General features: G+C 33.0%; 1 protein-coding gene across 8 annotated transcripts in view; it reads right to left on the reverse strand.

Annotated features, from left to right (window-relative positions):
* The window catches only part of IKZF2 (IKAROS family zinc finger 2), a 144,569-nt gene that overhangs the window by 44,047 nt on the left and 75,797 nt on the right, over positions 1–24,725 (reverse strand). For 6 of the 8 annotated variants that reach the window (XM_045806657.2, XM_045806652.2, XM_045806655.2 and 3 more), the window contains one exon: positions 5,794–6,060. In XM_045806657.2, the coding sequence (XP_045662613.1) occupies positions 5,794–6,060 (267 nt within the window). The remainder of the gene's footprint in view (positions 1–5,793; positions 6,061–24,725) is intronic. The other 2 variants (XM_045806662.2, XM_045806661.2) reach the window with 1 other exon arrangement.

Raw genomic sequence — 24,725 nt, forward strand, 5'->3', positions numbered from 1 at the left:
CCTGCATATTCTTTTTGTTGTGAAAATAATTTGAGAGAAACATTTTCTCTCTTTTCTCCTATTACTGGATACTGCTGTAAAACTGTTTAAGCCAGAATTATCAGTTTAGTCTATTGTCATCAACAAGGTCACTGAACATAAAAACGTGTAGTTGGGGAAGCAGGAAAATTAGCAAGTAGGGTCAAACCATGAAGAGAATACTATTATTTTAAGTTTGCTGATCTCTAAAGATACTCATGAATAAACTATAAATTAATATATAAATAGTACTATAAAATAGTAAAGCTCAAAGTTTAGAACGGAAATAAAATTTTTAAAAAATTTACTTTTGGTTTAACTGGACTATTTCTGTACTTGAGGTTAGATGAAAATTATAATTTTAATACTTAAAAATTTATACTGATTTCTCATGTTTTATATCTTTAAGTGAAACATTTGAAAATAGTGAATAATGAAACCTCAATATTTTGAGGAGACCTTTCATGCAAACTCAATGATTCTCTCTAGGAGTCATAAAGAAGAAAACTGGCCATTTTCTTACAGTTGCTACTGCACATTCTATCATATAGATTTGTTATAAAGCCTAAAGAAATTAAAAATTGATACATCAGGTGTGTCTCAGATCCTGTACTACTTGCTCATTTTGGAACTTTATGAGATAAACACCCCCAAAAATATAGTCTGTGTGTTTTTGTAGCAAGGGTAAAGCTTTTTCTTACAAAATCTGGAGATCCAAACTACATTTACAAAAAGTCCTTGTATTAAGTTGAAAAAAAATATGTTAAAGTTACCTTAAATTTTATCTTATTTCACTTGTTTGGTTCATTTGATAAAACTGACAAATTAAATCAACACTAAATACAGCTTAAAAGAAAAATACTTTACCAAAAAACCTCTTATATGAAATCTTTACACACACACACACACACACACACACACACGCACACCCCTTAATTTGACTTTTGTTTTTTTTCAGTGAAATAGCAGTCTACAGCTCTTTAAAATCAGGAATTTCTACTCCCCACCCCGTCACAGAATTAGTAATAAAAAAGAAGGATGCACTTTCTTCATGAGAATTTTTATACTGTAGAAAAATAACAAATGCAAATTATACTTTTCACTCCAAATACTTGATTTTACTTTTGAAATCTCTCTATGTAGGGTCTTCCAGGCAAGTAACAAATTAGTATGCAATAAGTTTAAAATGAATTAAATTAGTTTGGTGAACAAAAACATTTGAAATCATGTTTGCCTTTAGAAAATACTCTTGTAACACGCTTAGATTTTCATTAAGCCTCCTACAATTGAAATATTTAAAAATTCCTAATTTAGAGTACTGAATTTGTCATTCCAAGAAATGCTAATCAAAAAAGAAAAAATAATAAGGATAACTCTTTAAAAAGAATTTTAAAATTCATCTAATTGAGTTTATTAGACTAATGATAGGGTAATTTTATTTTTACATTTACAAAATATTCCAGATATCTTCAAATATTTTTTAATAGAATTACTTCTGAATTTATATGATCATCCTTAAAGGGGCAGGAGAAATGAAAAAGGGTCTAGGTACATCAGGAAGTACTGTCTGTTGTTGAGTGTGTCTTAGTGTGGAGGCATTTGCTAACTATAGTCCCATGGCCATGGGAAATAAAGGCATGATGAAGGTTAACAAATAAGAGGAAAGAGGCAATAGGGGCGCCTGGGTGGCACAGCGGTTAAGCGTCTGCCTTCGGCTCAGGGCGTGATCCCGGCATTATGGGATCGAGCCCCACATCAGGCTCCTCCACTATGAGCCTGCTTCTTCCTCTCCCACTCCCCTGCTTGTGTTCCCTCTCTCACTGGCTGTCTCTATCTCTATCGAATAAATAAATAAATAAAATCTTTAAAAAAAAAAAAAAAAAGAGGAAAGAGGCAATAATAATGCACTCTGATTTCAGCTAGATGAAGCTCTGAGAAATACTGATCTGCTTTACATTAATTAAATCTTGAATTGGGATTATGAGATACATGTAAAATGATCTGATATTTAAGTAAAAGGTTCATATATCTGTGCCTTGAAATAACCCATCTCAATTATTTTTTAAATAATTTGCTTTTTCTTTAACAAATAGGCTGAATCAACTAGTCTTTCGAATCAGTTTAGACTGCCTGAAAAATATATTAATCATGTTCTTTAGATATAAAGAAAAGCAAACTTCAGGAAAACAACACAAATGTACTAAATACACTATACAGTAATCCAACTGAAAAAATCAAGTAGGCTATTGTATCTGTGATAAGTAATTCCCCAATGGGTGGGTACAAAAGTCTGGATTAACAACTCTGAATCTAGGAGAACAATTAATATGTAGCCACACTATCATTCATTTCCATTCTTAATCTGTTTTTTGTTTGGTTTGGTTTTTTGTTTTTTAAAAATCTAATCTGCTTCAAGGACCCTTTTTAGTTATTCCAAGAATGAAGTAATCTATTCATATTTTGAAATAAACTATATTCACTATTTTATGTACTTTCATAAATACATATTTCTAGATCTGTGTTTAAATATTCAACTGAAATACAAGTATGCATGTGTTAATTTGCTTTGGTGAATCAAAGACAGAGTGTGTTCCTGTGTTGGATAGAACAACCACCTACAAATATGAAAAATCCCATGTACCTGTTGAGAGGGCCTTTGAGCAAAAGAATGGTTCCACAAAGCTACAATGTACAAAAAGTTACAAAGATGGGAGTACTCTACCCCAAAGAAGGGCAAAGTTAAGGATAGTCTATATTTATAGTGGCCCACATCAATTCGTGTTTAAGCATGAACTGACTTACTACCCCTACTTCTCTTATTCTGCCTGTATCACAGTGAAGAGTGCCTGGAGTATCCGATGACAATATTACCTGATAACCTACTAAAGTAGCAACACCAAGAAAAAATGCCAAGCCATTTATAAGACCACTGGAATTGGTGCTTTAGTAGAGTTTGAAAGAGAAAGAAGAAGTGAATTAGATACGATACTCCACATCATTTTAGTAGACTGGGTGGTTGTTGTGTATCTTTTTTTACTATCAGTTTTATACTGGATATTCTATGACACACAAACTTGTTTCCCAAAGGCTTTATAAGGATTTAAGACAGTGCCTTTTATACTAGCTATAAATAATTGGTGAGAGGGGGAAATTCTGAAATGAAGACAGTAGTCCATGGCATTAATGAGAAAATATTTGGTTAATGACTAGATCCTGATCACATTTTTTCAATCTAGTTTAAATTAAAAAAAAAACACACAAATAGACTTTCTATTCTCGAAGAGTACTAAAATGGAGTTGAAAAGGTCATGACCCATTCAGATTATAAACTGGGTCATCAGAAATACATATATAAATAGCTACTTTAAAGATATATCACAATTTCAAGGTCAACAATGTACAGCAGGTATCCCAAGCTCCTCTTTGAATGGCTATTAACTTTAACAGAAACTTTCCAGATCTAATTTTTATAATAAATACTCCAATAAATATTCATTAACAATAAAAGTTCACTGAGTTGCAAGAGGACTTTAGTTATTTTGTCCATTCCCCTTGCCTTTACTAGTTGAGTGAATCCCATATTCATAGAACTTGAGGAAATCTGTGTAACTATTTAGAAACATTTTCCGTGTCAATGATGATTTTCAGAATCAGAATAATTCAACTCTACTATAGTAGTAAATATTAAGTAAGCAGTAGAGTCAGTATGTAATCACTCTTGTGTTTACAAACCAACAGTCCTCATGAAAATCACTGCAAATACAATGAAACATTGATTAACCTAAATATTCAAGAGAGCACACTCAGGTTCTTTGAATTTTCTTGACTCAGACCATAAAAGGTTTCTAAGAAATCTTACAAAAAATTGTTAGTATACTTTTCAGCCTTAAAATGCACACTATATGCAATTCAACTGAAAAGTCGACTACTTTTGTTTAGTTTATATCTTGCTAGAAGGGGTAAGTTACACATTTGAATGGGTGTTATCTTCCTCAATATAATCACTGTGAGAAAATGAATATAACTTCGTAGAACTCCTCTTTCAGAACTGCAGTTAACATTACTTCATGAGTGTAGAAGAAAAGTAGACTCTATTATATAGTCTTTTCCTATTTTTCTTATCAAATACCAAGCTTGATCTTTTAACCTTTCTAGAAGAATTTTTTTTTAAGGTAAAAACCGGGGTGCCTGGGTGGCTCAGTCGTTAAGCCTCTGCCTTCGGCTCAGGGCACGATCCCGGCGTTCTGGGATCTAGCCCTACATCGGGCTCCTCCGCTGGGAGCCTGCTTCTTCCTCTCCCACTCCCCCTGCTTGTGTTCCCTCTCTCACTGGCTGTCTCTCTCTCTGTCAAATAAATAAATAAAATCTTAAAAAAAAAAAAAAGGTAAAAACCATCTACACTATAATATAAATATTTTAAAAACATGCTGTTTAAAAGGAAATTAAAAACAAAACCAAAAGTGAACATGTAACTATAGAGTTGGAATAAGGGTACAGGTTCCAAACTTGATGATTTTGATGAAGATAACACTGATTTTAACGTGTAACTTTTTACTATGATTTTTAAGCCTTATAATCGTATCTCATCATTAAATGTTGGTGCAGTGAGATACCAAGCATAGTATATTTGAACAAAACCAGTCATCAGGAAACCTTGGTTTTAGCCTCATAATGCCCTAACTACATAAGGGGTAATGGACAAATCACTTGACTGTTTGGGGCTTCAGTTTCTTCATGTGTAACTGAGAGATCTGGGCTAAAAAGACTTCAGTGTACCTCGTATGTCTCATGTTTTAAGCACCTACTAATTAAATTGATTTATCTCTCTTCCAAAGAAAATCCTATTTTAAAACTCTGAGAGTATTAGTGATTAATATTTTGCTATATAATACTACTTTGCATTACAGTTAAAGGTACCATCTTTAAATCAATTTTCATATGAACTTAAAACTTAAAGAGTCAACCATCTGCCTTTCTTACATATAATCTCATTTCTGGTTGTTTTTTTTTTTTAATTTAAAAAAACTTTTTTTTTTTTTTCATTTTGCCAAAGGATTTGGAGAGATTTAAATAAGGCCTTCTCCTCATTTAGCTGTTTTTTTTATGTTACTCAAATATCTAAAAGTATATATTATATGAATCGGAGGCCTCTTTCCTCACCCTATTCCATATTCCTACCAGTATACCCACCACCCTTGGGTAGACTGTACCCTACATATCTCTTCGCAGGATTTATAATAAAAAAAAATTACAGGAAGATGGTAACATCCTTGACTAGGGAAAGTATCTGCCTAATACACAGACCCATGGTAGGCAAGAGACTGATTGGAAATTGTATTCCAAGAAGTTAACCAGATAAGGTGAAAATGATCCACCTCTATATAAATGCATGAGTACCATTTTATAGTATAAACTCTTAGCTAGCAAACTATATTACCTGCCCATGGGTATGGTAAAATATGTATAGAAATACAAAAAGATTAAGTTACACAATGAGATTCTCCTATACCTTTTGAACCCTTATCATATTATTGCTATATTAAGAACTGTGGAAACTGAATCCCAAACTTCTTTTCTGATATGCTATTCAGATTTGAAGGCTGGAAGTCAAGACCCAGGCTACTCTCTGCTTTTCAGCAATCCAATACTAGCAGAATTCTGAAAAGGTAGTTTCACCACTGCCACCCCTGAATAAAAAGGAAAGAGAATAGATGTCAGGTAATATCAACATCAGATGTCACAGGCAGTCATCAGGTTATTCTTTCAGCTGCTTACCAGTGTGACTCCTTTTATGTACCATAAGCACATTGGGCCCAATGCAAACCATGCCACAGACGTCACATTTCAGTTTACCATTCGGAAGCCGGATTCCTCCCTCGCCTTGAAGCTCCTGGACTTTCCTGTTGTCAGCCACCTCGCTGCTCTCAATTAGGGGTTCTTCTAGGCCGCTACCTTCATCATGGCCCCTGATCTCATCTTCACGGCTCAGGGGTTTCCTGTCACACTCTTCATCACTCTGCATTTCTAGCTTTACTGAATTTGCTGTAATTTAAAAAAGAAGAAATGAAGGCATTTTCAATGCAGGTCATGTGTTGTCAGCTACATCTCTTCTCCACCTAGTGCCAATCTATGAACACGGACAGAAATCATCAATGCGATGTTAATACATACTGTGCTCAAGAATCTTTTAGTGACTTTGGCATCAAAGTGAAGATGCTCAGAAAAGCTCTAGGTAAACAGAATGATACTTTATTTGTACACACATTTCTTTCTTTAACTCAGTTATATATTTTTGAAGCAAGTCCTTAATTCCAGTATTGGCTTTTGATTTTGTCACTACTGAGACTCAGTATGTATGAGACAAGATTAGATATCGCTTAACCCACTGAGCCATGCTTCTTAACAATCATTTATATATATATTTATAAATATACAAAATACAAATGCAATCATGTGTATGTATGTATATATATAAAATACACATTCTGTTTCACATCAGAATACTTGTGTAAACCTGCTTCAAAACTGAGCAAGAGAAACAACTTGGGATCTTAATCTAGCAAATGTCTTAGATGTATGAAGGGATACTGTCAAGGCAAATATCCTAAAATCAGATTAAAAACATATATTCAAGGAAGAGCTACATAAATGTAGGGCACAGTGCACAGACTTCACATGCTCTTAAGCTACTCTTTATATATATATATATACACAAAGAAAATTCTCTATGGAACATATTAGTCTGCAAAGCAAAGTATTCCAACTTTAATCTATGCACACCAAAAAGCAGTGAATGACAGGAATGGCGTAGCATGCATGCACGCACTTGTGACTGTTAAGAAATTTAATGCCTTCTGTTTGCTGTTTTTGGATCATCCCACAGAAAAGTTGGAATTTTGTTAGCACAGCCCTCATTCTGGATTGCTGACAAAGTCTTTTCACAAAGCAGAAACAGGCTTTAAATGAATACCAGTTTTTTATCCACTGAACTTGACAATTTCTTAAGAAATCATATCAAAGTTCCTGAGCAAAACAAATTATTTGGTACTACTTGAATGGAGGAAATACATTCATAAAAAGGAAGTTCTTTTTACTGCAATTTTCTTGGAGAAACCACACATTCTGTGATTTGTCATTAGTACTTTAAACAGGTAGTGCTATCAAAATGGCTCTCCCCCTGCTCCCCTCACTTGGAACTCCCCTAAGAATACAGGCAGCATGGTACAAAATGAGATCACTGCATTTAGTACAACGACCATGGCTCTGGCATTTATTAGCAGTATAAACTTGAACTAATTATTTAATGTCTGAATCTTTTGTTTGCAAAGTAGATATAAATTCAAATTACAAAATGAAGTTTTAGTGGAATAGGTCAGCAATTAAGAGTGAGGACCCTGTAACCAGACTGCCTGGATTTGAATACCAGCTCTGGCACTCATTAGAAGCCGTGTCACCTTTTGTAAGACACTTAAGTCCTCTGTGTACTTTATAGAATGAGGATGATAATGGTACCCACTTTCTCAGGCTGATGTGAGTATTAAGTGAGCAAATACAGAAAATGGGCTTAGCTATTATTTTTCTGGTGACAGATAGTGCTTTATTTTTTTTCCATAAAGTTTTGAGAAGATCAATTATAGTATATAAACTACTCTGAGATCTACAAAAAGATATATAGCCTTCTTGGCCCCATTTCTAATAGAAAATCTGCACTGAGTTTTATCCTATTTACAAGTCAGTACTACTTTACTGGTTTTTGAGAAGAGTAGACATGATATTTTATCCACCTTAATTTCACCAACATGCTTAAGAAATGTGTGGCATCTAGGAGGTGTTCAGGCAGTATTCACTGTGGTGTTTTAGTAAATTAAGAATTTTCTTTCTTTAGAATTGTTTTATATGTTTAAAAAATCCATGAACATAGCAGAGAAAGATTAAAGGATAAAAAATGAAAATTAAGTCTTTTTCTACTCAAAGTTCACCATCCCTAAATTCTGGTCTCAAAAGCAACTATTATCCTCATTTTCTAATTCAGAAGTGTGTGTGTGTGTGTGTGTGTGTGTGTGTGTGTGTGTGTAGATGGTCTCTCTTTACACAAATTGGAGTGTACAATTTACCTGGCCTTAACTTTGCTTTCTTCATTTAACAATATGTTTAATTTTTCCCTATTAGTACACAGAGACCCACACCATTCTTTCTAACAGCTGCATAGAATCTATTTTATCAATATAATTTATTCCTAGGCTTTATTGATAAAATTTAAGATTGTTTATTGCTACTGTAGATATTATTATATAATATCACATTGAACTGTCAATCTATTAGATAAAAACTATTTTATTATATTTTACTATAGATTTTAATCTGCATTTTTTATGGGTGAAATTGAGCATCTATGTCTATATTTAAATGTTTGGGGGGGTTGGCTTTTTTGGGGGAGCTGTCTATGAAAGTTATTTGCCCATTTTTCTACTAGGTTGTCGTTTTTTTCCTCCCTGAATTTAAACGCTCTCTATACTAAGGAACTTAGCCCCATGTTTGTTATGTTTTGCAAATGTTGGATTATTTCATTACTCAAGGGTATTTTGGAACATGTATTCTAATTTTACATTTTGAATTTTAAAGTTTTCAGTTATGGTTTCTAGATTCTGTATTTTGCTTCAATAAGTTTTTCCATACTCCCAAGAAATTTTCCATGTTTTTTTTTCTGGGAATGAAAATTATTCTAATCAAAGTAAAACATTACTTTTTACCCTATGTAGTCCCATATTTCATTCATAATTCTCATTTAAAGAAAAAGTTAAGAAAATAAATGATGAAAAGTATGACTTTATATACATATCTGTGAGCAAACTGCCACATATTTAAATGATGTACTAGAGGTTATAAACCGCACAGCAATGCCATCATTTATATTCCTGAACTGGTCAACATCTGATAAGCTTCATTTAATGAGGGTAAAGTCTACCAGCATTCCATTTCAGGAACTGAAGAAATGTATCTTAAAACGGTAGGTCTGAGTCTGAAACTATGGGCCTCTTAAATTTCAAAACAGCACAAAATTATGAAGACTATGACTTGATGATATATTAAATGATCATCTTTCCCTAGTGAAAATATTATAATATGGATATCAAAATATAATGCCTAACATGGTAAAATCTCATTTAAAAATTTTTGGAAATTAAAATTATGGTTAGAACTTTGTATCCACAGAGGAATATAATTGAAATGAATATCCAAAAAAGTATACATTTGTTAGAACTAAAATGCAGAAGAAATGGTGAACTTTAGCAATCCTTTCTCCAGCATTATACTCAAAGGAATTATACGTTTATCATGTATAAATATATACCATATTGCTATAGTAAATATAGTAATTTATATTCATCAATATATTGAATCAATAAATGCAACATATTTTTAGTATATACATATCATAGATGAAATTTTCCATAAATATGGTGGCCTATGTAAAAACAAAAATCCCATCCTAATTAATTTTTAGTCTGCTTTACTAAAATTAAGTTGAAATTTAGGATAAAAAACAATTAGTCTTTGAATTTCAATTGTTATATAGAAAAAATTTCCTTAAAAAATATAAAAGCAATTCCCTCACAATTTATTTTCATTATTTAAGATGTTTCTAAATAATGCAGAACACTATATTTTAACTCATTAATGATTAAACTTAAATGTTCAGTAAATTTATGTATACTCTACAATTTATATATCAATGAAGTTGTATTATTATTTGTAGCTATAATATATAAAGCTACTATAACTATTAATCATTGTATAATCATAGTAAATTTATATCAAATTTTTACTCTTCATTGTATATTTCTTTTACAGTTTGGTAACAGGAAAACATTCTCATAAATGGGCTAATTTCTATGAAGATGGGAATTTGTTAGTGTGAGTGGAATGAAATCTCAACACCAAGAATTATTTTTCAAGCTGTTTCCTTGATATGCCTAAATTTTGCATTCTTCTTGTCATATCTATAGGAATTTACATACATTACTATATAATGACAAACTATGTAGTAAGAATATGTTGTAAGAACAAAATTATTAGCAATGAAAAGGGGATGTGAAATAAATTTTAATTGATCAATTTGTTGTTATCCAATATTGTAGTCACAACTATAATATATAGATATTTGCATATTTTAATGAAAATAAAGATGTTTAAATTATGTATTTTTTAAGTTAAAGGAAATAATATGATTTTACAGTTTAAAAAAGGATAAGTCAAATTTTAAAGCTGTCATGATGAAGAAAAAGTTATTATATATATATATTTTAGTTGACTCAGAATCGTGAACACAAGTAAAATAATAGTTAATAAAAAGACTTTTATGATCAATTTTACATAGAAGAAACTTTGAATATATTTCAGGAAAAAAGTACAACATTTATCTTTAAGCAAAAAGTTGCTTCAAAATATAAACAGGATAGACCGGTGAGGGGTAGTAAGGAGGGCACGTATTGCATGGTGCACTGGGTGTTATACCCAACTAATGAATCATCGAACTTTACATCGGAAACCGGGGATGTACTGTATGGTTGCTAACATAATAAAAAATCATTTAAAAAAATAAACAGGTTTCTAAATTTAAAATTTCCCCTTCTTCACTCTTTCAAAGTACTACTGAACTTTATAGCTTATAGATGCTACAAAAAAACATAATTTAATTGTCTCCATTTACAGATGATCACACCAAGGCAGAGAAGTAGACAGACTTACATAAGGGCTTATACTGTAAGTGACTTCCAGGCTAAACAATTTTCAATTATAAAAGCTTCTTCAGTAACCATACTAGGCTCTCTACACTCTAAAGCTTCATAATTATCCTTGTTTCGAGATACATAATAGTGAATGGGTAAGGTTACATTAGACTTGCCTTTAATTCACTAAGATGATGGTATTAAATAAAGGGATAAAAGAATAAGAGTATTTACAGAGGAAAACAGATATAGATCACTATTTTGAAAAAGGTAGCAAACCAAATGGGGAAAAATTACATTATTTTGTGAAGCTGTTAAAATCTATTTTAATTCAGTATATGTCATAACAAAAATTTCTTTACCACTATTACACTTTGAATATTTAAAAGGACAATTCAAAATTTGCATATATACCATTTAAAAATGAGATGGAAAATAAAATGTACAATATTGTTATATATACTCAATGATATCATACTCCTAAAACTCATCCATGTCAGCCAGTATGAAACAAAAACCAAAACTGAATTCTCTTTAAAAGTAAACTAGCAAATATTTATTAAGTACTTGCTGTTTGCCTAATAATTTGCTAAAAGTGATTATGAAGGTTTAAAACTAAAAGCTGAAGAGTATTAACTTAAATAAGAAATCCACATCAATAAGATAATATACACTCAGAACAGGTCATGAAAGAGTTCATGACTAAGAGGAGGGAAATATTTTACAAACACATATAATTTGGTTACATAATAACTTTATTGACCTGAACAGTACATAAATGGAAAGAGGCTTTTCTTTATTAATTGGACATTTACTATTTTTTTACTCTGTGCCTCCCTCAAGTCACTCCTATGCAAGATAGCATATGATTGTGCAATGTCTGGCAACTTATGTCTTCAATTAGTAAAATTCTCAATTTTTAAAATTTTGGGGGTAAAGATCATTTTTAATATGTAGGGTAAAATCATTCAGTTAATTCTGAATTATCAAATTGAAGGAACAAACTCTATCCTAATCCTTAGAATGTGGTTGTACAGATAATCCTATCATTTGAAAATGTCAACTTTGGGAAATGCCACAGTAACCAGAACCTTAAATATCATTAAAATATTTTTAATATCTCAATTAAACTTTCTACAACTTAAAATGTTATTATTAGTATGACTTGATTCTACTAATCCACAAACAGATTATTAAAATTTCCTAGCTAGGAAAATAATGCAAAGGGATTATGATTTATTTGCTGTATTTGAAAGGATATATTTCTTATATGGAATATAAATAGAATTTCTAGATTAATTACCATCAAATTAGTGATTTATATCTGTTCAGTTTCCAATTACATTTTTCAACTTTTAATTTTTAAAGTAGTAAATACTATGAGAGTTAAATATTTGTTTCACAGTGATAAATAAAAGATAGCTAAAACCAGTCTTTAATTACTAAACTGGGGGGAGAAAGTCTTCCAGGTGTGATACATAAGTGAACTTTTTATATGCCTGGTTTCTGTTGTGTGAGAATTCAAGAGGACACTTAAGGGGTGTTATTACTTACAAGCATCAATTTCTCCCGATCTATGCCAGCTACTTGAAATGGTGTTATACACACTAATTGAATCAATATGTCTATCTAATAATCTGTTGAAGTTGCTTCTGAGCTAATATAACTCACTCTCATTTAAACTATCGAAACAGAAACACCAAACATGATTAAATCTATGTTAACAGCCCAGCAGCTGTTTAAATAATGTGTTAGAAAAACAAACTGCCCCCAAAACCTGATGTAAAGCACAATTATTTACTAAGAACTTACCAACAGTCTAAACAACTAAAGTAAAATCACAACAAAAATTATTTGAAGGTATGTGCAATCATTTTGTAAAAATTCCCTCAACAAAATTTCACACAATATGAACCCTTTGTTTCTTGTAACTGTGAATAAATAAATGTGTAAGTCTTGCAAAACAGCTCCCTCACAACATCCTTAAAGTATTCGTTTTATAAATGGTTTTGGACAAGTCCAGACACTGGAGTCGCTAAACTGCAGCTGAGCCATTTGTGGGTAGCATTCTCAGTGTGTATATCACATCACCGCATTTCCTTTTCCTCCCCACCCTCTCTTCTCTAATAAAGTGACATTATGTATTTCTTAAACCTACTAGAGTAACTAGATCAAGACAATGCTGATTTCTGAAATACTCTTATTCTAAGAATGGTGTAGTAGAAAGTTTCCCTGTACCTAAGGCAGGGAACCAGGGTCTTTACCTCCCCCTCTGCCACCTAACTAATTGTGGGACCTTGGGGTATTTGTTTTCTTTGATTCAGCAACCTGCATCATCTGAAATATTGGGAAAATAACACTTGATGTTCATGAAAACTGCACACCAGATAGTCTCTTTATACAAATAGTAATAATAACAGGAAAATAGCAACTTATTATAATTCTTCATGATTTACAAAGTATATACTCTGTCTCAATCGACACTCAACAATGAATGATAGGGCAGTTACAGATAAACAGAAGCATGGTGGTTCAGTGATTTTCCCAAGAACACAAGGTTAGTAAATGTTAGCCTGATATCAACTCAAGATCTTCTGCCTCTTAGCTAAGCCACCTTTCTATGACATGATACTGGTTCTCCAATTAAACAAGTAACTATATTTAGGGCAAATGTTATTTTTAGGACAAACAGGTCTTTCATATGCTATAAAACGATGTCTGTTGGCTGGAAAAAATACTAGGAATTCAAGTCTATGATAGTCAAATAAAATATTATTTCCATCAAATTAACTGTTGAATTAATATTTTCTATCAAGTCTGGAATGTATATGTCCACTCAAAACAACTACCTCCTAATTTTTACATTAGCTTTGGTCTTAAGGCAGGGGTAGGTCTGTGTTCCTGAAGAATCTGTCAATACACAATCCTCTACCCACCCTCCACTTTTTTTCTTCTATATTCCTTGACATGCTATGACTTATCCGTGGAAGGTAAAGACAGCCATTTGAGGAATAAGTCAATATTATCAGTTTTAATCTCTAAACCAACAGTTTATGGTGGATGTCATTTTAGGACTTCCTTTGTGGTCAAATTTTGACAGTTTGGTGTCAGTTGTTATAAAGATAAATCATACCTATGAGCAGTCATGTAGTATTTCATTTACATTTAAAGAGGTCTTCACGACAAAATAAATACAAAATAAGTGTCCTATGTGAAAAAAAAACAAAAACAAAAACAAGGGATGACCTTGATGGTCTTCCACAATGCATGAAATCTTATATAAGATGCCTATCATCAAACCACACACCCTTACAGCCCAGCACAGTGGCATCATTATAGCCCAAGGATGAAGGTTCAATATTTTGGCAGACAACTTGTTCATGAGAAGTGTACAATGTGAAGGAAATAAGTCTACTTTAAATAGAAATACCACAAGCAAGCAACAGTCTACCCCTTTATCCATCCTTTAAATGAATGATTTCATTTGCCAAGTCCTAAAGATTCAATATCTGCCATGTCTTGCATATCCTTTTTTGCATTTTTGTGCAACCCAGAACAACTTTAAGGTCACCTGTGCCATCTCACCCGGAATAGCTTTCTAACTGGTCTCTCTTCTTTTTTCTTTTGCCACTTTCCACTCCTCCAACTCATCCCCCATTATATTCAGTTGTTTTGATTAGTCTTCCTAAAGCGGAGCTCATATTACTCTTCTACTCATCCTCAATGACCGCCCACTGTATACAAATTAAATACAAAGGTATTGGTGCGGAATTTAAGGACACCCTCAGCACAGCTCCATCATAGCTCTCAGCCATATGTTCTATGAGTCCCTTAGTAGTTTATATTTTCTCCAGTCATTTTTCAGCCATTCTTCCTGGAACACATCCTATACATCTCTACTTACTTGTTTTTCTTTCTGGCTCATATTATTCTTTTTTGGAATCCCTTCCCTATTTCTATCAATATTAGCATACCATTCAAGGCCACTTATCTGCTACCTTTTTGCATGAAGTATTTCCTAAGCAGAAGACACATTCTAGGGATTTCATTAGTGTTTTTGCCCTAACTCTACATTCCCTATAGTATAAGATCCTTGAAAAAAAGTGCTATCTTCATTCAAAGTTGTAAAACCATCATACCCTTACATATGCCAGGCACTCAGTAATTGTTGAACTGTTGCTAATTTACATATTACACTCTTCTTTTTAAGTTATAGAGACCATGCATAAATTAACCACAGGTGACAAATAGATCAATACAGAGTGGGGTTTTAAATGCAAAACATCATCATCATCATCATACTGATTAAAGGACCACTGTATGACAGAAAAGACTGTAGGTGCATATGTGTCTCCTGATTTAATCATGATTGCCACTCTGTGAAGTACCTAATACTATCCTCATTTTACAGATGAGGATGCTCAGATGGGGTGAAGTAACATGTCCAAGTCACACCTCTACTCAGAGCCAAATCTGAGACTAGAACCCAGAATTGCTGTTTCCCTATGTCACCAAAAGCAAACTGGTTACTAGTTACCAGTAAAGAAAGAAAAAAAAAAGGATGTTAATATGTTAATGAAGAACAACTCTGAATCTGTGTGTACAACCTGACATGTTTTTTGTGCATGTCTAATACAGGTGTAAGTAGTGTGCCAGCTTTGAGTAAAGAGAAATTTGTCTGAGAGCCTGTTTTGGAAGAAGACCAGGTTATATTGCCAGATTTTCTGAGCATGGATTTTATTTCATATAAGAGCAATCTACTTTGAACTGGTGTTTGGCAATCATCTGCTTAACATAGCTGTGGGAGGTTTGTGAAGCAAATTACAGTATTAAATTATCTCTTTAATAAGGGGAGTACAAATTTTTAACCAAACTTCTGTAAGAAGTAAAATCATTACTATAAAATCCAGCTGAGTGGGCATATTCCCAAAGGGACCCAACACATTGGATTGCCAGAGGTCAGTAAGGACGCTTAAAGCAGGTCAGAAGGCAGTGCTGCCGGCACGCTGAAGAGAAACAGATAAGAAATGGAGCAGGGTTTCTATTACAGGGCAACATTAACAGAGGAAAGAACCAGCCATGCAACGCACTTCAGCGGCTTTACTGAGTCTATGAACTGAAGTGACAGAGGAACTCAATAGCTCTTCCCGCGCTGTGTTCACATATCCTTGGTTTTCAAAATCTGGAGCATACGTACTCCCATCAAGGCTACAGAAATTCTTTCCCTGGCTTCGTCCATAAATACTTCACTATTTGTGTGAAACAAACAGAGTTAACATTTGGCCCTGAGAGGCAGGACTGGTCAGTTAAAAATGCATAGCCAGTAAAATATATCAAGTAGTAACAAGGAGGAGAAAACTCATAGTGGTGATTAGGAAAATGAATCTGGATAACCACCCAGTAAATTTTAAAAGATCACTGCCAGATATTTATTTTCCGTAATGTAACAGCAGCAATTGTTTTTTTTTTTTACAATGCCCTAATGAATAGACATTTTAGATAGTCATATAGATTATCATATAAACTATTACAACATAGAGGAGGTCCAAGGTGAATAATGGAAATGCTGGAATCAAATACCTGTGTTAAAGTTTTTTACACATGTGAACGTCAAGTCATTTAATGTCTCCCTGTTTCCTACTGTGTAAAGTGAGGATAATATCCTCTATGTAAAAATCCTGAGACTGGGAAAGCACACAATCATTTAGAGCAGACAGTATAGCCTGTGGTTAAGAGTATGGGATCTAGATTCAGTGCCCTGGGCTTTAAGGCCAGCTTCTTTCATTTATTAGCCTCATGACCTTAAGAAACCTCTCGGTCCCATTTTTCTCTTCTCTAAAATCAAGATAATGATAATACCTGCCTTCTAGGGCTGTTCTGAGTATTAAATACAATTGTATATAAATAACCCTTAGAGTTATTTTACTTATTGATAGATTTATCAAAATATTGAAAGCATACCATGAAGTGGAGGACATCAAACAAATATAAACGTAGAAGTATGTGTACTATAGGGAAGCACAAGGATGATAGAGAAGGCTTCGTGAGGGAAGTCCCATTTAAGATTCTTTACAGTACTTACAGGTTGAATATGCTTTATACTGTAGAGAAAATAGATAGCACTCAGCATTGGGTATAATCATAAAGAGAAGAAAAAGCATGATACATGTTGGTCTGAGTGACACCATTTTTTTTTCCTGAAATGCATACATTCAATGAGTAGCATAAATAGAAATATCCTAAAATCTAAGAGAGTTTAAAACGGAGTAAGACATAAAAGAATTAATGTTTGTAAGGCAGTAATTTCAAAGACATCTACTGTCAACTTATTAACAGACTGTGTTTCAACAATCACAATATGAAAGAGAAAACTGCTTAGAATTCATTCAGTCAGCCATTCAAAATTACTGAGCATCTGCTCTCTACCAGGTACTGCAATGCAGCAGTGAACAAGAGAGATACAGGCCCTGCTTTCATGGCACTTGTGATTTACACATGTATGTGTGTGTATCTATACATATATATATATATACATATACATATATATCTTTTTTTATATATGAGCAACTATGCACAGTAAAATATTGTGGTGAGAATTACAATGACTGGTAAGCCTTCCCCCAAGAATATAATACTACTACAAAATCTCAGTGCAAAATGTAGAGCATAAATAATCAAATACTCTCATAGGATCACTATTTCAAAAAGATAGCTTCTTCTGAATTGTAAGTAGTTACTTTAAGCATGTCATCTACCTGTGAACTGAAGTCTTGATTATTCAATGAGTTGTCTGTCTCCATATCCAGAACATCCGTTACCCAGCTTTCTAAACCTCATAACTAAAGTATATGAAATATTCTTAAAGTGATGACATAGTTCTATGTATCACAGAGAGCAAATGAGACATGCCAAATAAAGGGCACACCAACAGCTTTTTTAAAAACTTGCAAAGGTAAGTTATTACATTTGTCAAATGTAAGAGGATTGCTTATTCATTTAAATATACTTTTTTAAAATACTTGGTATTTTCTGGTCAAATCAAAAGGAAAGTAAAATGTTTAATAACTGGGTTTAATTTCTCCTTCTATTAACTTATGATTTAGTGGTGCCATCATATCTCTGTCACCTATAATTGGGTGTGTTACTTTCTAGAGACTTAGCTTCTTTAACTACAAAATGGAGATACTACTACTTATTTGTGCAGGAATATAATTAAAAGCCTACCTGCCTGAGGCCAGGGCTCTTGAGGTCCCTTCAGTGTGTGGTACCTATGATTCTAGGTGCAGCCAAACTATGCTTGAAATTTTATGTAAAAAAAAAAAGAAAGTGTAACTGGTAATAATTGTTAGCTATTGATTATCTCAATATAAATTTCTTTATACAAAAAAAAATCTGATTTCTTGGCTGATCAGCCAAGATTGATGGCAAGGAGCTTATCCCCTACATTTTCTTCTAGGAGTTTTACTTTTTCAGGTTTAAATTTAAGTCTCTAATCCATTTTGAGCTGATTTTTGTGGATGGTGTAAGATATGGGTTTCATTTCAGTTTAATTCTTTTGTATGTGGCTGTCCAGTTTTCTCAGTACCATTTACTGAAGAGATTATACTCTCCCTACTGTATTCTTGGCTCCTTTGATGTAAATCAATAGACTATAGATGCATGGGTTGATTTCTGGGTTCTCTAATCGGTTATATTCACCTATGTGTCTATTTTTTATGCCAACACAATACTGTTTTGATTATTGTAGCTTTGTTCTTTTTTCTCAAAGACTGTTTTGTCTGTTTAGGGTCTTTTGTGGTTCCATACAAATTTGAGGATTGTTTTTTCTATTTCTGTGAAAACATCATTGGAATTTTGATAGAAATTGCATTGCATCTATACACTGCTTTGGGTAGTATGAACATTTTAACAATACTAATTGTTCTAACCTATCAGGATGGAATATCTTTTCATTTATTTATGTCTTCTTCAATCTCTTACAGTTTTCAGCGATACAGATCTTTTATCTCCTTGCTTAAATTTATCCCTAGGTAGTTTTTTTCTTTTTGATGCAACTGCAAATGAGATTGTTTTCTTAATGTCTCTGATAGTTTGTCATTTAGTATATGGAAACACAACTGATTTTATATATTGATTCTGTACCCTGCAACTTTACTGAATTTGTTGGTTATTTCTAACAGTTTTTTTGATGGGTGTCTTTAGGATTTTCTATATATAATATGTCATCTGTACATAGAGTGAGTTTTACTTCCTTTCTGAATTAGATGCCTTTTATTTCCTCCTTTTCGTACAACAGCCAAGACATGGAAACAACCTAAGGTATCCAGCAATGAATGGATAAGGATGTGTTACACACACACACACACACACACACACACACACAGAGGAATATTATTTAGCCATGAGAAAGAAGGAAATCCTGTTGTTTACAACAACATAGATAGACTCTAAGGGCATTATGCTAAATGAAATAAGCCAGCAAGAGAAAGACAAATACTGATGTTATCACTTATATATGTATATGTGGAATCTAAAAACAGGTCGACCTCAGAGAAACAGGGAGTAGAAACGTATGTTTCCAGGGGCTGGAAAATGAGGGAAAGGAGAGGTTGGTAAAAGGGTACACACTTTCAGCTATGAGATTTATAAGGTTTGAGGACCTAATGCATAACATGGTGACTACTGTTAGCTCTGTACTGTATAACTGAAATTTAATAAGAGTGTAGAACTTAAATGTTCTCTTTCTCACACACAAAAGATAAATATGTGAAGTGATAGATGGCGTTAATTAACTAGGTGGGAGGATTCCTTTCACAATGTATACATACATCAAATCATCACAATGTACACTTTAAATATCTTACAATTTCATTTGTCAATTATACTTCAATAAAACTGAAAAAATTTCAGGATGCATTTAAAAATGAATATCCTTCTTTATACCAAATCTCTTCCTAGTTTGGGGTTCAGATAAAGATCTATTTTAGATCATATATTTAAAATTGGCTTAAAAACAACATTCCTAAATCTATGCACTAATGTATTTCTAAAGGTCATAGGTAAGAGCATGTTTAAATGTTAATGTACATTTATACATATATACAGTATATATACTGGAAACCTAGTTTGTACGTGTTGAGGATGGTCTTTATTAAGCAATAAATGTTAGCTGCTTAAGCAAAAGATAGTACAACATGATTAATGTGCCATCCCCATGAGTTTCCTTCAGTTGAATATTGGCTGACATCCAGGGAGGGGGGGGCGGAAAGCAAAACAAACACAAGATACTCAATACTTGAAAAAAAAAAAAAAAAGAGTGCTACAACCTTCACAAAAAGCATAAAGTCCTTGACTCAAATAATGTTGTGAAGACTCTTTTGAATTTTTCCTTTTTTCTACTTTGTCCCTGTCAGGATGTGAACCCTGCCATTATGTATGGCTTGCGGCTATTTGCAAGTTTCCTCCCCATCTGGGACTAAGAGGCAAATTGCAGGTTTCCAGGGAGGGAGAATGCACTTACAGTAGGGACTGCTTCAGCACTTCACATGGACTGTGCCAAGCCCAGTTATACAAGCTACCTTGCTCCCTGGGACATCCAGCCACCAGGTTTTGTACTTTAAGTTACTGAAAATACGCAAGTTGCTACTTTCAGAAGCCTGGAGTCTTTCTTTGCTTGAAGACCGTAAGTACAAGGACCATTAAAAGTCATTTTACTTTTTTCCACCTTCAAAATGAACGAAATTATTTCAGGGGCACCGGAATACCCAAATCTACATTTTTGTCACATTCATCTCAAAGCTCACTGTCCTCTTCCACATCCCTAGTACGTTGCCTTTTTTCAAAGCAGCACATGCTTACTAAAAGCACTTCATTCCGTGGGAGCTGTCAGCAATTACTGCAATGAACTTTAAATCTTTTTCCTCTAACCACTGTAGTATTCTAGAAATAATGACACAACTTCTCCCTGCTTTAAAATGTCAAGCTGACCACTCAGAAATGTACACTAGGTTTCTCCAGGAAGGCCCAAACGATAAGACATTTTATAAGTCTTCCATTTTATCTCCTTTTCCATTACTATAGTGCATAACACCTTCACAGTGCAGCAACACCTTCTGGGACAAGCTGAAACTAAAACAAACCACAAAAGCTGCCACCTTAACAAAGTTAACAATATGTGCCTGGCAAGAGTAAGCTATATAATTTTTTTTTTTATCTGACACTATCTTTTGAATTAATTTTACTTTCTTCCTCACAGTGCTATTTCTAAATAGTTCAAACCTATTACATAACTAATTTACCTAATGGCAAGATAGCTTTCCTCTAATTGTGCAATAATATTTTTGAAAATATATACCCAGTACACTTTACTATTTTCATGCATTTTAGAATTAAATTCATTTTCAAATATCTGGTTCAACTTTTATACTCAGAAAAAAAAAATCTCTCCAAAATTTGAATTAACTTCATTAAACTGATGAAGCTTTACATTCCCAGCTGACACCAGAATTACAGATTTATAAGGTTAATGGGAATATAATAAAATCTTGATATAGTTTTTCAGATAATATAGAAAGCATATGACTTATAATTTTAACTATGCTCAATTTTGGCCAAGAAAGGTACATTATTTAAAAAAGAGCCAAGTAAGATTTAAATGGCATATCTTTGAGCATACAAAAGAAAAACAAATTAAGGCACAGGATCCTGATAAATCACTTTTACCAACAGACAACGTAGCTTCTCTCTTCAGATATTAAAATTCTTGTTACTGCTTCCATCAAATATTTACCACGTGCTTGGGAAGGCCCTGGGTTGTGCTCCAAGATCAGAGAATTGTCCCACTTTCAAATACTGCTTTCACATCATCACTTTCCCATAAAAGCAGATAAATAAGCAAATCCATTGATTGATTCAGTACTTGTGTTTAGGGTGCAATCTATATACCGGATACCCTGCTAAGTGTTGGAGATAAAACGGTTGAACAAGACAAGCATGGGTTATAGTCTGGCTGGAGAGGACAAGATCCCAACAATGCAGGAAGTTCTCCAACAGGGAGTGCCAGGGGAACACATGTCTCAGTGACAGAATATACAAAGTTTGAGAGGAGGAAAAAGAAAAAGACAGGAAAACCAATGATAGTATCCAGTTCTCTCAAAATAACACCACTAACAAAGAAAAAATCAAGGATCTTAAAAGTAAAATCCAGTGCCAATATGGCCACAGGAATTTATTCATGACACACGCCAGTTTAAAATGGCTAGCAATGGAAAGAGTAGATGAAAGATACGGAGAAGTACTGACATTTAGTGAAGTTCTATTTTGTTGCGTGTCCTTCAACATTAGCCATTTGATTCCCAAATTTTTCTGGTAGGTATTAGTTTTGTTTTACACAAAAGGAAACTGAAGATCTGGACCACAGGATAATGCTGAATAATACCATGACTCTGAATCAGCCAAATACCCTCATAATGTATTGACTACAAAATATACCAAATGGGGAAAAACATCTAATTTCTACAAATATGGGAATTCAAAGTTCATTTTCTACTGATGGTGTCATCTTAAGGCATTCATATTTTACTAGGTACAATACAAACAAATATTTATTGGTAACTGACCTCAGAGTCATAAAGAATAAAGATATACAATATTAAGCAAAATACACACTCATTCACTAAGCATGCAAATGAGTGAAAAGCAACATAATAAATACAAAAGTGCAAAGAACTGGCAGAGAAAAGGAACTGAATACAATAAATGGGCTTAAGCACTAGACTTTTATGCCTGATTTTAAGGTGGCAAAAGTGTGAGTGTTCATTCACTCCACAAAAATGTCTGGGGTACAACTCTTGTACCAGATACTCCACTAAGCAATAAAGATATAGTGACAATCAAATCAGACATAGTCTTTACTTTCATATTCTACTCATATCTGGTGGAAACAAAGGAAGATGACAACCTTCCAAGAGTCTATTTGTGTAAAAAGAGGAGGTATTAGAAAGGCAAAGAATGTGGTACAAGGAAGGCTCAGAGCAATTCACTAAAATTCCTACAATTAAGGATCTTTAGCCCTACCATATAACCCTTTATCAGAAATAACTTGATTTCATTAATGTTTTGTTGATCTGAATTTTTGTTCTTAGTACGTAAATAACTGACAAAGCAAAATATTTATTGTTGAAAATATATATGTAAGTATCAGTTGGCATTCTCACTAATAATTCCTAGATTATCTCCATCACAAATATAAATAAAGGTAGCTATTGCTGTTTTGTTTTGTTTTTTTTTTTTTACCATGAATGTAGCTCCACAATGTGAGTGAACCCTGGAAAAATAAAACATACACACACACAAAATTTGAATGAAAATCTAAAATGCAACCTCTTCAACCCATTATATTCGCCATCATTAGATAGAAGATTGCTCTGACAATAGAACATTTGGTCAAAAAGTAATAGCTTGGTTAAAATTTCTGTGTGCTGATAACAGTTGCAAGCTTTCACGATGCTGCCATATTATCAGTCTTAATGAAATTCACTTGTCAGTTCCATTTTGGAACAGTGAATGCTTGCACTGCATGACAAGGGTAAAATTAAAATCTCTTTTCTTTTCCTAATCACATCAGCTAACAATGAAAAATAAGAAAAAAGAACCCAGAAATTTCTGTCACTAACTAATTGGTCAAAAAAGATTAGTTTTCAGATTCCTTTCCTTTTTTTTTTTTTTTTTTTGTTTCCACTGGTGATCTCTTTAAATATTACTAGTCAGCTGCTTCTTTTAAGCTGTCTCCAGAAAGTATATTGAGTAAAATGAGCCAAAAATATGTAGGTAGGATGAAATACAATGGTAAGGAATAATGCAGTAGATAGTCAAGAATTTATTTCTACCCCAGCTGCAGGTTTTATTATCATTATCATTCATTGAGTATTGAACACATACTGTTGTGGAATATACCAGTGAGCAGTTCATTATTAAATAAAGAAGGCAGAGATACCTGTCTACATATCTTAACTTTAATTATGAATTCCTATAAGCCTTAGTGAATCTCAACAATCTTGAAAGTAAGCCTACTAAGAGAAGAGGTCATATTTATTTATCTTTTTATTCTCATTTGCAAGGCATCTCATCAAGCCTAGTATATTAGGCACACTAGACTCTGTATGTCTAGTGTTCTTATTTCAAGATTTTGCTGAAAAGTGTTAAACATGGCAATCCAATAAAAATTAAGTATAGCCTAGAAGATGAAATGAAAATTCAACTCAAATGATACATGAACCTGATGAAGTCTAGGCAATGAAACCCATCCACCTGCACCCTGCATTTATGCTCTATTCTTTAAATTTATGCTACTTAATGTTGTTCTATACCCTCAATGTCCAATTTTTAACTTACTAATTCATTTAATAATGCAGATATTTAACAAATATTAGAATACTACCACCCAGTGCAAGTACAGAATTGTCCTGGCTTCAAGGCAGCAGCAGTTTTAAAGGAATGGATATAAATATTTTCCTTAAAAACCTTAAAATCTACTTAAACAATATATCATAAGTCCATACACTTTGTGATTTAGGGGGAAGAGTGAAATAAAGACTATTTATCAATTCCTTGAGAAATATCACAAAGATTAATAAAGAAAATTAATGCAGTTAATGTGGTACTAGGAAATGATACACAATAAACCAACCACAGAACTAGAAGATGCCTAGATTCTACTGCTGGTTAATAATGGACTTCAGTGAGTAAAAATAAAGGTAAACATTATGTATTAGTTTCCCAATGAGTAAATGGAAATAAACTAACTCCATATTTATCACAGAATAAATCTATAAAAGTCAAACAGAAAACATTTCCAGGGAAATATTATACAAATATTTTCCCATAATCATAAAAACATTTAGAGTTATGACAGAGAATTATTCAATGCTTGATGGGCAACTGATAGCATGTAACACTCTTGAAGGTGTACCTCTTATA

This window comes from Ursus americanus, chromosome 1 (assembly GCF_024610735.1).
Source record: "Ursus americanus isolate L20-20 chromosome 1, mUrsAme1.1.p, whole genome shotgun sequence".
Lineage (NCBI taxonomy): Eukaryota > Metazoa > Chordata > Mammalia > Carnivora > Ursidae > Ursus > Ursus americanus.